Source organism: Xiphophorus couchianus, chromosome 16 (assembly GCF_001444195.1).
Source record: "Xiphophorus couchianus chromosome 16, X_couchianus-1.0, whole genome shotgun sequence".
NCBI lineage: Eukaryota > Metazoa > Chordata > Actinopteri > Cyprinodontiformes > Poeciliidae > Xiphophorus > Xiphophorus couchianus.
Window position 1 is genome coordinate 11224878 of NC_040243.1, and position 17291 is coordinate 11242168.

Consider the following 17291-nt stretch of genomic DNA (forward strand, 5'->3'; position numbering starts at 1 on the left):
TTAACACAGCATTTACATTTTAATAGCCAAATGTACAAAAACAATCTGAGCTGGACATGCATGCAAAATTCTTTTGCCTCCAAAATCCCATGTGAAACCAGCACAAGATATCACATTGCAAAACACAGAAAAAAATTATACAATTTTATATTAAAGTCAAGTGACAACTATTTTCAGCATGTATGCAAGAAAAATGATTGGTTACAAACCCTCAATATGCAACAACCCTAAAGGTTTAGTCAGACATTTAACACTGATCTCATTTGTCTTTTTTAATACAAAATCTGTATATTAAACTAACACATTTGTTTTTCCATATTTTTATCAGTGGCATTACTTGCCAAAAGAATGATCAGAATGTGCGCTTCTTTTCCTAGAAAGTTTGAATAAATGTGTCACTTGCCCATTGAAAGTGTTTGTAAAAACAAAATGGTTCTAAAAGTGCATTTTTTCTCTGTTCTAACAGGTGGGCAGGGGGTTGAGAGGCACTATAAACTTGGAATGCCATGAGAAAATTTCAAGTTTCTGAATGCTGCATTAAACATTTCCATCCCACTTTAAATAAAGCAAAATTAATTCATTACAGATGAGAAGCACATGAGGATAAATACTATAAAACGGTAAACTAAACAGGTTATTTCAGCTGGAGAATAAGTGGTTGATGAGGAAGTGCTTCAAAAAAAGGTTGAAGTGGGGAAAGGTGCAGAGTTTTTCATAACATGCGACCTGAAGTAATTAATAGCTTTCCTCTTTCCAGAGCTCCCACACAACAATTAATAATAAAAAAAGTCTACAAGGATTTTTTTTTTAATTTGTGTGTGTGTGTGTGTGTAGGGGTGTATGTAAATGTGTGTTGGAACATTTAAACTGCAACCATCTCCAGATTGTTCCATAAAAGAGGAGTTATGGATCTTCAATGTCCAGGAAATCCTTTCTGGGTGGCACGCTGCCTCTGTACCAGGCGCACGAATCATCGCTCCTTTTGATGCAAGCGAAGTGCTTGGCTTGCTCCCCGTTCACCGTCTTCTCAATCACCCAGTCTGTCCAAAGGCACTCCGTCGGGCTGTTGATCATGCAGGGGATGGAGGTGCAACGGATGATCTGAGGGTTTCAAAGGAGACTGAAGTGAGGAAAAGCTACTTTTAGACATAGTTTAAGTTTATCAGAATAAGGGAAAAGGTTTGTACCCTGCAGTCACAGCCGGTCTCATAGCGTTGAGTCAGGCTCTTCTTCTGCATGGCGCTCAGGGCCTCCCACTGCTCAATGAAGTCACACAAGGTGATGTGCATCGTCCCATCTGTCTCCAATTTACCTACATTTAGGGAAATAATGTAGAAGAAGAAATTCTAAACGTCAAAAAGGGGACATACAGATCCATTTTGAGCAACGTTGCAAATGTTAAAACACATATTTGGAGATGAGGCAAACATAATACCAGTAATGAGGTACTCCTTCTTTCCGTTAGTGTCCAGGGTCACTCCACACACTGCTGAAGTTGGTGCAGTGTAGATGGCATCGATATCCTGAGTGGGACCCTTGAACATCTGATGATTCAAAGAGTAAAAAGCAGATTTACTATAATGATTATTTGTAGTTGTAAAGAGAATCAAAATAGTTTGCCCTTGTACCTTGATCTGTTTGACATCAAACCGGATACGTTTGATGGGATTCCCATAGACGTCGTTGCCGCTCTCAACTTCTTGCATTCCAACAACCTTTGCCCTAATAACTAAACAGACACACACAGCAACCCAGATGAGCAAATTTTATTTCAACGGACAAAAACTGACAATGCTAAATTTTCGTCCCTTTTCAACAACATATCTGAAGACATCATCGCCACCATTTCATTTGGCAAGGGAAGACAAAGATTAAATACATCTTTAATACAGATCAAAGATGTATTAAAGTGACTTGAAATCTGATCTCCACAGATGCTACTCATCTAATCTGACTGAGTTGGAGTTGCAAAGAAGAACAGACCAAAAAATATATTCAGTCTATATATGCATAGATGGTAGAGACATAGCCCCAAAAAGTTGTACAAGTAATTGGACTTGAAAGCTCATTTTTATAAATAATGAACATAGGATGAGATCAATTCACAAAAAAGTTCTGGATACTTATAAAAATATTTAAAGCATCAAAGTTTGTTTGTAGAGTTTTAAGTAACATAAACATTCAAGGGGCATAAACACGTTTGCAAGGCACTGTAAATCTGAGGGCTCACATGTGCCAACTGCTGAGAAGCCAGAAGCACGAGTGTTTCATCAGCTGCAGTCAAAGAGAGGAATGCGTGCTGCCTGCTTGGAGGTTCTCAGGCCTAGTTAGGAGGAAGCCAGTCAGCAGTCTTTGAAAAGCTGAACAAAATATCTTCCCTTTTGCCTGCCTGCAGGCCTCTTTCTATCAGCCGGCTTTGCCATCTGGATAGAGGTGCTGACGTGCAAATCAAGCACTTCCTTTATTTTTTTAATGCATGTTGCCTCAGCTCCTCCCTCGTGAGCTCAGAGAAAAAAAAGAAAGAAAAAAAAACAGCAGCTCATATTCTCAGTGCAAAATATGGCACCAACTGGAACCAAATACCTCTGGATTACCTGCATAATGCATAAAGTATTACTGTAAATTCCTAACACCACCGCAAAAGGAAAGGGCTTACAGTTTACATTTTTAAGAGGGGGAAACCAGCGACGGAGTTAATGCTAACCAGATGTTCTTTCTCAAATTCCAGTTTGGTCTATGCTTTCTCAAGGTGGCAGCTGCAGATTTCCGTGGATCAACACTTACCTACTGCTTTACCAAATAAGAACAACTATTTAAATTACGCCGTCTCTCATAAGTGAGCCAAGTTTCTTTACTCCAAGTTTTTAGAAAACTTTTAATTTTCTTTTCAAAGTCTGTTGCAGACTCGAGCCAAACGGCAATCATTAAACTTTTCTTTGTACCAAAACAGCTCTTAAGAATGTTTAATGACCTTATTTTATGTTTGCTCTGAGATGTCAGCTGTCTTGGTGCTTTTAGACTCTGGTTCTGCTCTTGCCACTGTAGAGAGTAGTATGAAGGCATAAGGGCGGGAGCATTAAGGGGCTTGGTATTAAGAGGAGTGATCTTTGGTTGGCCAGGTCTTATTTATACAACTGGAGCTTCTCAATCCATACTTTCTCTTCAACAGCAACAATTTTTACTCAAGGAGTTCAAAGTTCTATTCTGAGCCCAGTCTTGTTTTCACCATTTTGAGAGTGATATCCAACTCTTTTTTTCCTTATTAATAAAATAACTAACAATTTCTTGAAGCCTTCACTTGATCATCAATCGTGCGAAGGCGTGGACGACTTTAAATTCCCTGCATCTCAAAGTTACCAAGACAGAAGTTATTGTACGTTTGGACTTTCTTCACAGGCTTTGTGATCCTTTCACTTCATACAGTCAATGTTTTATTATAGTTTTGGATCTCTCCTTTGAATTCAAAAAGCAGATCAGTTCTTTTAGAGACAAAATAGTTATCCATACATTTTTAAAACAAAATTTAGTGTATTTTAAACCCACTAACCAGGGCTTAGATCACTAATATCCTGAAAGTTGTAGAAAACTTTGCTGCTGCTCAACAATTAAAAAAAACATATGGGAGTACATCACTCAACCGTCATCCTTACAGCAATAACTTCCTTGTAAGTACAGAATAGAATTTATTACTCTGTAAGATTCTAGTTGACAACAATGTTTAGACTTTTCATCATGAGGAGAAAACTATTGTTTGAAGATTTCCTCCCCAGCTGTTCGCTCTGGAACCCATGCTGAGGTGCTGAAAAACACTTGGAAGTTTTCTGCCCAAGCAGAGGATTATTGATAATCCTCTTTTGCTCAAATGTGCAGAATTATTCAGATCACTGCTGGTAAAGCAAAGTAGGACAGATGCAAAACACATAGGAAAACCATAATAGAGAAAGAAACTGGAGCACAAGACTAAAGGGAATAAAAACATGAAGTTGTAAATATGTGTGGGCTGCAACTTTTTATTTAATTCTGTTGTAGTGGATTGCAAATTAGGTTGAGCTATATTATTCCATCAAGGTTAAGCATATACCCCTGTCCTCGCACCTCATCTCTATTTTAAAAGTAATCTGAAGTATTTTTTGCAGCTCAAGGATTTATCATACTTAAAAGAGATTTTATATATAAATCAAAACCAACCAATTAGTTTACCACAAAATAGATTACTAGTGGCTTTTTTTTTCTTAAGTCACACTGCATCTTGCTTCCTTAGAGTTTAATCAATATACACTAATTAAAGCAAAATTTCCATGGCCAACAATGATTTTTCCAAATATTTTAGAGATATTTTAAGACTTAGGGTTTAATCAGAAATTTGATTCCTTTCTGTAGTGAAAAGAAGTGTTTTCAATTTTTTAGAACTGACTTTGTATTATTTTGAGGTTAGAAATTGGGGTAGAAGAGGTAAAAAACAAAAACAATTCCAAGTTTCCAAAACACTTAGGCAGGTCAACTTCTTAGCCAAGGAAGATTGTGCGGACTAGATTCTATTAGATGCTCTTAGATTTTCAGCACACAGCTGTTTTCCAACAAAGACGTTGTCCTGCTATAGGGAACTAGTGGTTTTCTTGTTTTACTCAAGTTGAACATTGATGAGTTAAGGAAAAAAGAAACCAAAAATGTAGATGATCAGGCGTTTTTGTAAAACAATTTTTTATATTTTTTAAAGTCGAGTTTAATCATGAATTAATTATGGATTGCCGCAATGCTTTTCCATTTGAATGAGATCATTCAGATTCAGGAACTTTCGAAAATTGATAGGTAGGTGCATTTCAAATTTATGGACAAACATCCAAACACAGAGCTTTTGATTATATCAGCATTGCAAGTTCTTAAAATACCTACATCTTGAAGATTTGGGGATTTTTTTGAGGAATAAGAGTTTCAATTGACATGCGTTAATGTCTTGGCAAAAGCGTTTTGAAAGCCTTGAGGGAAATAATTAAATGTGTAAAAAGTCAGATCTGTGAGTTTGTAGCCACTAGAAACAGAAATATACTGAGAAAAAAACCCCCAACTTCCTATCAACCATTTCAAAATAACATGAATTTAGCCAATATCATCATCATTCATTTTCCTATCCCGGTTTGTTTTTCGTACCCAAAGGTTGGGTAGGGAGAATGTGGGAGGAAACCCACACAGGAACGGGAAGAACCTGCATGCATACAATGTCCGCGTTTGTTCTGGAGTGACAATGCAAACTATCACACCACCATGTTGCCCACAATAATCACCAAAAACTATAAAAGTGTTTATTTCATCACTCCCATACCACATTGTTTTTTCTCCTCCACCCCTTTTGCTGCAATTGATTTGATGTCCTTTACTGGTACACAATTTATATACATCTCTCCTCGGATATGATAATTACTGAAAGAGGCTGACAAAGCCCCTTAGAAGGCTGTGAGGTTGACAAAACTGGGAACTGAAGGAAGCATTGAATTTTCCAGTTACTCAAACAATAAACATAACTTTTTGCAAAATGGCATCGTGGTTATGGGAGTGGATTAAAACAAAAACAAAGAGGCGAAAAAGAAACATGCATGTCATGTAATTGCACCCGTTTTCCTCTGAAAAGTCACAAAGGCTGAACGAAAGAAATGTGAAAGAGACTCACAAACAACTCTCAGTTCTGTGTGAGCATAAAAAAATACAACTTTTTTTGTGCTACAAAAATCCCTCTGCAAAGTAAGTTATTGAGGGTTTTTTAATGTATACATTTCTTTTAATCAACCCTCCTGATCAACATCAAGCTAAAATGTAATTTTATCAGGCTAACAAAAGCTCATTGAATGCATCAAGCGTCCAAGAGAGATAAACAAACACATCAGTAAGTGGAGGTAGCAGAAAATGTTCTCAGAATTTGGACAGACTGTTTCTCTTCTGCTCTTCAGAAAATGACAGCAGTGAGATTTGAAAGACTTCAAACTTCACACCAACAGTTTTCCATGCCAGCGCACAGTGGCAACTGACCCTACTCTGCAGACTGATGCAAATTTTTAACTAGTTAAAATTGAGTAAAATAAATAAATAAATCATGCAGTGTCTCCCTAGCTTCATGGGTCCAGCAAAGAAACATTTTCCATACATCATAGTAAAGTCATTTAGAGCTGGAAGAGTGGAAACTGAAAAGCCTTTTCAAGACTTGCTTTTCGTAGGAAATGCAGGGTTGCCCATCTTGACTGCATGAGTCAAGTTGGGCAAACGTTCTGGTAATTTACAATTACCATCAAAGTAAAAAGAATAAAGCATAAAAATAAACTAACCCTGAACTGCCCTTTGCAGATGTTACCAAGTGGTTGCATGTGTTGTTTTTGAAGGCAAGTCTCTCAACAAGTTTCCTGAATAAATCCAGTGCCTTATTGCTTGCAGGACGCGTTGGATTCGGGCAGCTTTAGTGAGAGAGAAAGGAAGAAAGGAAGTAAAGATTCCTGGTTTCAGTGTCAGCACTGTTTGCACAGCTTGAAGAGCTGTGTGTTTATCTGGGAAGCAAAGTTTAGGCTCAGTTCTACTTTCATGGTCTCAAATGATTCACCCTCCTTGTACAAAAGGGAGATTATCTTTTTTTTTATGAAATAAAGAAGTGCAGAAGTGCATGATGAAGACACCATCTGGCTCCTGAACATTCTTCTGCCTCAGGCAAAAAGCTAGGAGATGGAGTTTCATTAATCTGTAATGTTTTGATACATCCTCCGATATGATAGGATAAACAGACTCGAGGGCTTCTAACTAAGCATTACGTTTGCTATAATAGTGTAAGAATGACACACTCCAATAAGAAAATGGTAAAGCTTCTAACAGGGACTGTATCAGTGGATTGTGACTCTCATTACTGTCACTTCACTGCAGGAGTTCATCTTAGAGTGAAATTGTGATGAAATGTTTCCATTTCTACATTTTTTAGGATCCTCTACGCAGGAGGTTGAGCAACTGGTGTTAGTGAATGTTCTGCACTGCTGGCATTCTGACCGTCCCTATATCTTGGCAAATTAAGAAATTTGAGATTTAGCAAATCTGCATACCAAGCTAGTTTTATACAGATGCATTACTCTCAACGCTTCATCTTCACATAAATGTTCTACAGCTCACAAAGTGGACCATGAGTTAAATCAAAGCACTGAAAAAAAAAATCATAACCCTTCTGTTTAGTGAGTTCGACCTCCCAGAGGTTTTAAGTTTAGATTTTTTTTTTTTTAAGGGTCTATCCATGGTGCTGAAGCTGCAGCGGAGGTGTCAGCGTTAGTGTCGTGTCAGGGCCTGACCTCAAAGACTCTGATTCAATGAATCAGTCAGGAAGTTCAGGTGACTATCCGCATCCTGGCTTAGTCAGAGCTCCACATTGTCTGGGTTTAAAAAAAATATACATATAGTGCCTTATAGAGACAATTTTGTTGGTTTACAACCACAAGTGTCAATGGATTTTATGAGACCAACACAAAATAGTGTGCAACAGTGAAATGAAGGGAAAATGATACATGGTTTTTGACAATTCCTCTTTGGAAAACTGCTCAGACTCAATCATATTGAATACGGACAGACCGTGAACATCATTTGTCAGGTTTTACTACAGATTAATAATTGAATTTATATTGCATCTGTAGTTAGGCAGATGCATCATAAGAGACATGAAAATGCTATTAAGTAAACCACTTCCTGTAGCGGTGGCTTTATGATTGTTGTTCTGACAGAAGGTTAACCTCATCCCCAAATGTAAATGTTTTCTTTCATAAATCCTCTACATTTAGAGGATTTAGTAATTCAGTAATTTCAGCCAATTACTGAAGAAAAACATGCAAACAGAATAATGCTGCCATCACCTTGTGTGACAGTAGTGTCTTCAATGTGATGTCCAGTGTTGGTGTTTCACTACACAGCCTTTTGTAGTGATGAGACCAAAATGTCTCATCACTCTCATCTGACCAAAGTAACGTTTGTCATTCAAAGGCCAGCATGTTCCGACAGTAGTCTTTGTAAGGCTTACCACAGAACAAACAGTTTATACTTTTAATGCAGTGGTTTTTAATCTGGTCCTCGGCATCTGCTGTCCTGCGTGTTTTTGAGGTTTTTCTGTTCCAGCACACCAGATTCCTACACGGCCTAAAGAAACTGCAAACGGGGAGCTTTCTTTCAAAAATGTCTCTCTTCTCACGACTTTTCCAAGGGTCCGATTTGTGGAGTGCAAGGGTTAGAGTTGACCGGTTCACAGGCACTTATGCAGGAGTTACCATTAGCTTCCCGGCCACATCACTGGCTTCATTTAGGGGTACAAGTGTAAGATTTTTATTGGTACTTGTATACGTTTTTACAAACATGCAATCATTTACATTCCATTTCACCATGATGTGCTACTTTGTGTAGCTCTGCCACATAAAAGCCTATTAAAACATATTAAAGCCTGTGGCTGCAAAGTGAGTTAAAGAGTAAAAATGCATTTCTTCTATTTACTCACAACGATTAAACATGACTAACTCATTTCAGGAAGAGAGAGGGGGCGAGGGCTCACTTAAAGTCAACAGGTAGCTAGGTGGATACCTGTAATTAGAGGTGTTGGGTTTTTCCCACTGTAAACCTTATCCAGCAATGGCAAAACAACCATTTCACACACTGGAACACTCACGGAATGATGCAACCACGTAAAGAAGTAAAATCGTCTTCATGCAACATCATTTGAAATATTCGCCTTTTTGATGTAGCAAAAACTGGGCTCTATAGTCTGAAACATTCGTGCCCTGTTCCCCAGCTATCAAACTGCTCCATCTAAACGACAAAAAGAAAGAAGCAAAACCAGCCTTTCGTTGGCAGTAAATTCTTCAGGAAAAAAAAAAAAAAGTTTCTTTAATCTCCATAGCAGAGGAATCCCACGGCTAAGGAAAAATCACTAAATGAGTTCTCTTGTGTATAAATGCCACACATTCAGGCTGCTAGGGAGTAAGGAGAGAGGGCGTGTGTGTGTGTGTGGGGGGGTGGGGGTGGGGGGGTGTCTCAGAAACCCTAATTCAAATAACAGCACAAGCTGGTCCCTGTTAGCTCAAGGTATTTCTTAAAAGGAAGAAACGAGCAGTGTTTTGTAAAAGGCAAAATGTTTACTTCACCTTCGGAAAATGAAAGAAAAAAATAAATAGCCAATAAGGAATCTTTCATATGTCGCCAAATCTCTATGTTTGCACAGAATATCAAAGGGAAATACTACAATATGTCAACGTTTTCAGACTTCAGAGATGATGTGTGTGCGCTATATAAACACAATTAAGACAGAGAAAAGAAATGTAGCAAAAACTTTTTAGGAGATTGACGGTATTTCTTTAAACTTCACCTTATAGCATGTGGTTTGACTATAATATATATATATATATATATATATTATAGTCTATACCATTAGACTATAATATATATGAGGTTTTTATATTATATATATATATATATATATGGGAGAGAGTGCAGAAAACGCAAATGCAAGATTCAGGAATATCAACAGATGATGATTAGCTGGGTAAAAGGGGAGGGACATGGAAAGAAAACTTAATCCTCCTACATTTTTTTTTATACCGTAAATAGAAAGTAAACATTCTTTCGAGAGACAGTGGACGACTTATGTGCAACATAAACAAATGCATCTTTTGCTTAACAGTTGTATTAAATATTAGCCGTAAAGTCAACTCACCGACGTCTGAGTTGCAGAATGCCTGTTGAGGATGCGCAGGGGAGCAGCTGCAGGCTTCTGCCATTTCTTCAACGCGCCACAGAAACAGGATCGACAGAGCGACCAAACAGTTGTTCATTGTGCAGCTCATCTTTAAAAACTTTCAACTTACAAAGAGGGTTTAGAAGAAGGCGGTTGCGCAGTGGAGAGTACCCTGTGAAGGCTAAAGCCTAACAAAGACGTGAAATGATCCCCTGCTGTAGAACAGACGGCGCAGACTGACTGTCAAAAGTATGAGGCGGCCAGTGGGGGCGAGCAGAGGGTCTTTCCGGTTGCAAAGCCGATCACACTTGATCCCTGTCTGTTTTCCACAAGAAGAAAGGCGAGTTTTATTTGCAGGCATCAGGCTCCGCCTCTTCTTCAGGGCGGCGAGCTGAGAGGTCAGGGCCTCCCAGTTTTTCACATGTGAGGGAGAACTCCGTCAGCTCCGATCTGACGTACGTCAGTTACACGAAGAGGCCGGATTTTGTACAATTAAGTCACACTCCAACGTCTGACCTTCTCCTTTTTTACATACAGACAGAAAAAACTGTATTTCTTAAATCTATGACTTCTTGAACTAAACTTAACCTGTGTCCCGTAGTTGGCTGCCTGGTTTGGTCTCCATGTTTCTGTAAAAAAAAAAAGAATTTTAATAAGGATAATCTTTCTGGAGTGTGCACGCTTTGTGCATATATTTTTGGTCATACACCTGAGGTGGAAAACATCAGTTGTCTTTCTTTTTGAAACACAAATGTAATGACTACAAGCTATTATGTTTAGGGCTGTAACGGGTGATTGACCGCACATTTTAAATTGGCTTGAATTTCTTTTGACATGTTTTCACATGAAATCACCGGGAAACAGAACCAAAAGTTTGATCCCTTTTGTGAAATTCTAGGTTCTCTTCACACCTGAACTTGAACTAGCAAAGTAAATGTTTGCTGACGTCACTGCCCATTTAAAGGACGAGCGTTTTTTAGCATAAGGCTCACACGTTTTTTTAGAAACATTTTCTTGTCCACTCATACTCGTGAAAATATATATATATATTTTTTTAAGACCGACATCTCAAGTTTTAGTAGTCAGCAACCAGTAAGGAAGATTTCTGTCATGTTAAGAGCAGCGGAGCAAAATTGTTGTAAATGTGCTCTGATATTTGTTTTCTACAGAAAAGATAAAGAAATTTAAACAAACTCATCAGCAAAAAAGTAGATATGATTTCTAAAAGTCTGACACCCTTAGCCTGTTCTAGTAAAGTTTGTTCTTTGATAATGTGCCCATATGCCGATAAGGTGGTTTTGACATCATGCTCATATTTTGATAAGGTGATTTTGACATCATGCTCATATTTTGATACGGTGATTTTGACATCATGCTCATATGCAGTGAAAGCGCAACCATTAAAGTGGATAGCCGTTGATAAGTCTCATTGAATTTTGTGTTTATCCTAAATGTTTTTGAATCATTTAGATTTGTTGGATTTTTTTTTATTATTATTTTTTTTTATCAGAAACTGATTACTCCAAACTACAAAACATTAAATTGAAGTACAAACAGTTTTTTTTCTGTTTTTTGGTCGAAGCTGGATGAGCAGAAACTTAGATTAAGATTCCCTTCATATTTAAAATTTAAAAAGTATCCAGCAACCTAACCAGAATTCTCTTATTCTGACATCCTCCAAACGTCAACCGGCACTAATGCGTCATCCCTCGTGACATCACTGCCCGTATAAGGTGCGGTTGAGAGTTTTTGAGTGCATGCTCAAATACCCTAAAAATAATAAAATAAAACAAACAAATACATCAATATTCTCATCTAAGCTCTTCAAAGTTTTTGACGTGTTTACGATATTTTCTTGTTTCATGTATTTTTTGTGGTGAAAAATACACAGAACACTTTTGAATTGAAAAGAAGAAACAGCGCCTCTTACTGATAGAGTATCTAATGTTTGTCTAAGACAGTATAGGATTTTGTTTCTCTTACTAATGCTTTTTGACGTCATTAAACCAAAATGCCTTGTTTTCCTTTTTCAACTTTCTTAAGATTATAAAGTTAAACTATGCCCGACCATTTGTGCACTAAAGATTAATATTTCAAAAATTAATATTTCATGATTAAGTATATTTTTTAGCATAGTAAAAAAACCCAGCAATATATTTTTTAGAAATTTTAATTGTTTGTTTTTCAGCTTTCTGCAACAGCCAACCTTACAGCAGTGTGAATATTCATAAACAGAAACAAAAATGGTGGATTCAGATTCTTTTTATTTTTGTCCAACTCTATAACAAAGCTACATCCAACAATATGTGGATTAGTAACTCGACTTATAGCTTTGCTGCTGCTTGTAGTTTTTCTTGAGTTTAGTTGTTTTTTTCCTTCAGACTTTTCATGAAAACCAGTAATACCAGACAAAGATACAAGAAAGAGAAAACTAGTCATTTGAAACTGTAATTTAATTTGTTTTAGGGGATTAAAAACCCAAATAACCAAACCTGGCCATTTGTGAAAAAGTAGTTCCTCCCTGTTGATTACTGCCAGAATGGTCAGTGGAAACAACAAATCACTCAGATAGAGCTAGTCTCACTACATGAAGTAGGCTAAAAGATGATAAAAAGTGGTAGGTCATGCCCCAATCTAAAGAAATTAAAGAACAGCAGAGAAGCAAAGTTCTTAACATCCATTCATTTGAAAAACATTTTCAAAGGCTATGGGACTCAACCAATTCACAGTGAGACTCATCATTTACAAATGGGGAAAACAAGGAGCAGCAGGATAGCCAGATTGGCACACCTGTAACAATTAGCCCAGGACATCACAAAGAACTCGAAGCAACATTTGAAGCATTGCAGGTTTCATTAGTTGACTTCAGGTTTCAACAGTAGAAACAATATTACTTGTCCTATTGGATTTTGTTTATTTGTTTATGCATTTCAGAAAAAAATAGAATAAACAATATAAACAATTTAACACAGTACTGATAGTGTGATGGCATGAGACAATATTACTTCCTCAGAACATGGGCAACTAGCTGTCATTCATAGACCTCTTCATTCTGCTCTGAAGCCGATTTAAAAGGAAAAAAAGCCACAAAAAACAAACAAACAAGCAAACTAATGGTAAATGGCCTGTGGTTGTCTAGGGACAAAGGACTCCAAAGTGCCTCATAAAACATTCAGTGTTTCACCCGTTCATACACACATTCACACACCGATGGTGGCAAGCTACTGGACTATAGCTCCTTCTGCTGATTTACAGAGTTGACCTGGATGAGGCAAATACTTTTCAAAAAATTGCATCATAAGAGATCGTTGGGGAAATGAGAGCAAAGTTCAGCCAGGCGGTTTTAGGAAAATTCACAAGGTCTGTGCAGCTGGATAGTCTAAAGCTCCTCTAAAGCTCCTGAAATGTAAATTTAAAGAAAGTAGGTGATATTAGTTTAGAACTGTTATTGTCATTCTTCATGCAGTTGACTAACAAACAACTAGCAGGGATGAAGCTAGTAAAGGGCAGAAACAATTTCATAACATGGACTCAAAAACTCTCATAAAAACCATACTAACAATGGCAAATATCAGCATCAATTTTGTAAACTACAAATAAAGATTAACCACAATAATCAACCACGCATACAAAGTATCTGTAAATGCAATAATAATAATATCCAGCTTTTGACCTAATTACCCATATTGGTTTATGGGTAATTAGGACACCCATAAACCAATTCCCTTTTAAAATGGCTCAAATAAAACATGAGTACCGTAGTCTCGTATTGCTCAATCCGGTGAGCAATACGAGACTAGGAAAGTCCTAGGCGGAGTAAAATCTCAGATCTTAATCTCGCTGAGATGCTGTGGGGGGACTTGAAACAGGCTGCACACACAAGAAAACCCCTCAAAGGTCTCACAGTTGAAAGTGAGGCATGAAGCAAAATTTACTTAGAACTGTGTCAGAGACTAGTAGATGGCTAGAAACAATGCCACTGAACATATTCCAGCCAAAAATGGGTAAGACTAGCTATTAGGGATTAGGATTTCCCAGTGCTTTCCACAGTGAGAATATACATTTTTGTTGGTGCTGTTACTTTATTGAGTAAAACAATGTCTATTTTTGAATTCTTTACCAGCGTCTATAAAGAATGAAATTTTCTTGGATTTTATTTTCCACATTCCAATACTGAGCAGCAGCTGCATTTTTTCTCCTAATATCTTTGAGAATGTTTTACTGTAATCCTGAATAGTTCCCTTCCCAATATAGCATGCTGAAGATAACTGCTCATCCCACACAGCAGTTATCAATGATTTGTTTCAGTGAGAGTGTTTATGCATGTAGACTCACTATCAGGAACTTCTAAAAAACCAAAGATGTCTGTAGGAGACTTGGCATGGTGGTGAACAGTGACATCATCCCCTCATGCTTAATAGATTCAGTCTGGTAAGTCCCTCAGAGTAACCAACCCAAAGGCCTCCATTTCTCCGTAGAAGAAGCATATTCTCATATTCTTACATTATTTTTATTTCTAGATGCATGGACAGAAATAGACTGTTCGTTTATTGGAAACTTCACCTCTTTGACAGTGCCTCTGGAAGATGAGGAATTGCTGTGTTTAATAGCGGTGATGACTGACAATAAAAATAAGAGAAGGGAAAAGATGGAACAAGGACTGTGGCTGCTTTGCTCGCTGACATCATATTTGGCCGCTCACTGTCAGTGGTCTCGCCACTCTGGCAAATATTTCCACTGTTTTTTATAGTTTAGCAGTTTTCCTCGATTCTTTCCACAGGTCTCTCACTGGATGCCTGACTAAAAACTAGCAAAAGGATGACACAATCAGTGTATCGTCCCTCTTGTGTACTTCCATTTCACTTACCCGTAAAAGTGGAGACAGTTATATTAGGAAAATTCCTAGTTAGCCGTGTGACTCGAAAACAGCGTGGAAGTTACCAGAAACAAAAGGCGTATCAGGGACAATAACACATACGTCAGGGTGTGATACAGAGATCAAGGAACACGAAAGGAAGTGACGCATCCCGCCTTGTTGGGAATTTGATTCTGTCTCACTCAGGAGGTTTACTGGAGGCAGCAGAGGGGCACCAGATGCCGCCTTCTGGGCAATAACCTGCCTGTCCCTTCTCCAAACGTTCAGCTTCCTTTTCTCAAAGATGCTGAAACACTGGGTCAACAAGCTTCTGGGCATATTTGAAATGACCTCGCAACCTGACCATTCTGTGTATCTTTCCGCATTGCAGATTTCATTTTAGACACAACATTTCACATGATTCAAGACCTGCATTATTATATCAACATTTGGATTTAATTTTGCTGAAATGAGGTGGATTTGTCCAAGAAGTGCAATGTAAGCAGTCCCCCTTCTTGAAATGCTAAAAAGGGCCTGAAGCTGGCCCGGTGAGCTGGCCCTTATGCCTTAAATTACAGACTTTCTTAGCCAGGAATAGTCTCTAAAGGAAGAGCTCAATAAGGCATAAAAAGAGGGTCTCATTGTGGGGAACTGGTGGGTGCTGTGGTAGAGGCCCACATCCTAACTCACGCCTCCTGTTCCCGGGTGCTTGCACACTTTGTGCATGACCTGACCATTTTGCAGCTTTTCAACCAATTATCCATCCATAAACACAGGGGATTTCCGAAGAGTTTTCCATTCATCAGTGCAGCCATACACATATGAACAGTGACAATACAGGACAGTGAATCAGTCTTACGAACTGCATGAGGGACATAATGGAGGTGGGAAAACATCTGCTTTACAGATCCTCAAACAATAAATAACATAACCACATCACACACTCAAGGGTCAACTGGTTTGACCTGTGGTACAACGTAGGGTCAAACCACATTAGTCACTGTGAGTATGCTGAAAGGTTTCACAATGTTTCCTGCAAGTCTTCATGGTGTTACAATAGATCTGTTGGGCAATTCACATGCACGCTCGCAGGGACTTTCACTTTTACCTCATGAACATCTGTAAACGTTCGTAAGAGATTACTTAGTCATTTCCTCTGCAGAACACAATAACACCAGTCCCTGATTTGCAGCCATGTTAATGGCAGCTCTTGAAATGACTTGTAATTTAATCTACTTTGTAGAGCTTAGAAATGAGTTTGAAAGAGCCTTTGATGGGCAAAGAGAAAAGACATTTACCTTTCTTAGAAATGACACTGTAAATTTCAGAAGGACTATTTTTTTCCAGTAAAACCATTATGACCACCTATTTAAAGCTGATATCTGTTTCTTAACTTGCCATATGCTTAGGCGATTCTGAAAACACTTGTAACAATGGTCCAGATGTGACAAAGTGGATTGGATCCCATCATCTCTGTAAGATATGTGTGCCACTTTTAATAACCCCCTGTGTATTTACATATTAACTTTTTCCTGATAGGGACAATACACATTAACATAGACAAGATGAGTAAAACAAGTGTTCCAGGCCTGTATAAAGGTGCTTATAGTGGGAGCTAATTATGCAGCACTTTCTCTGTAATGTATTTATGCGCTGGGGTGATTTATAGTTGAAATCAGAAGTTTACATACAACAAATAAAAAGAGAATTTTATTTCTGACTGTCCGAAGTTGAATCAGAACAAACGTTTTGTTTGGTCTGATTTTTTCATCTTCGCATTAGCTGAAAACAAAGCCTTAATTTTCCAAAATGTAGTAATATTATATAATATTATATTAGCTGCTGACAAGTATTTGCATCTTTGTTTGCCACGTTTTGAAAGTAATCATACATTTCCATATTTTAGTTACAATAAACATTCCGCATGTGTTCAGATTTGGTACACGTGAATGCAAGACAGAATGCGAATAGCAAACGTTTTCTGCATTAATACATTTTGTTACTCTCCTTGTTATTGTTCTCATGAGCAGGTTGGTATTTTATTGCCATTCCAAAGATTCATTGCTGACATGACCCTCTAAAGGGGGGTTATATTTGCTTTATACTGTGCCATTATTGCATTAAACATTGGGTTGTTTCTGTTTCTTTTATCAGTATATTGTCTTTTGTTTAAATATGTTGAATGTTTGTCACTCGCATCTAGGGATTCATAAAGCCTTATGAGTCCTTTTCATCTTCACAAACTGTGTTGTTTGTTATTGGGTGTGTTCTTTCACATGTTTGTGTTTTGTTGTAGCCAGCTTGGAAAATTGAGAAATTTTGGAGTTCAAGTGATGAAACTACATGCAAAGAGTCATGTTCATAAATGCCACTCAAGAGAATTTCACAATTTTGGAGCGAATCAGACAAATAAACAGTCATGACTTGTTGAACGAAATATTTTGTGGGTAAAGAATTAAATTATGATAAACAGTTAGTCATACCCAAATGATAACCTATAATGAAATATCTGAACTTTTTATTGTGGTAAAAAGTTTCTGAACAGGAATTCCTCACATCCAATACTCTCTCCTCTCTCTGACTAATTCACTTCTGCTAGCTTACATCAGACTGGTGGAGCCATCATGAATCAGTTAAGCATAAACAAGGATCACCTTTTTGTTGCACGGAAGTTTTTGCAGTCGCCAACAAATCTTGACTAAGTCA

The 17291-nt window shown here is 37.7% G+C and overlaps 1 protein-coding gene across 1 annotated transcript; it reads right to left on the reverse strand.

The window, feature by feature from the left end:
* timp2b (TIMP metallopeptidase inhibitor 2b) lies at window positions 1-10069 on the reverse strand. The gene is made up of 5 exons (XM_028042005.1): window positions 9710-10069; window positions 1629-1729; window positions 1436-1544; window positions 1188-1312; window positions 1-1101 (listed from the first exon to the last, which is right to left on the reverse strand). The coding sequence occupies exons 1-5, from the start codon at window positions 9837-9839 to the stop codon at window positions 904-906; spliced, it is 663 nt and encodes a 220-aa protein (XP_027897806.1). The 5' UTR covers window positions 9840-10069; the 3' UTR covers window positions 1-903.
* Window positions 10070-17291: the final 7222 nt, after the last annotated feature.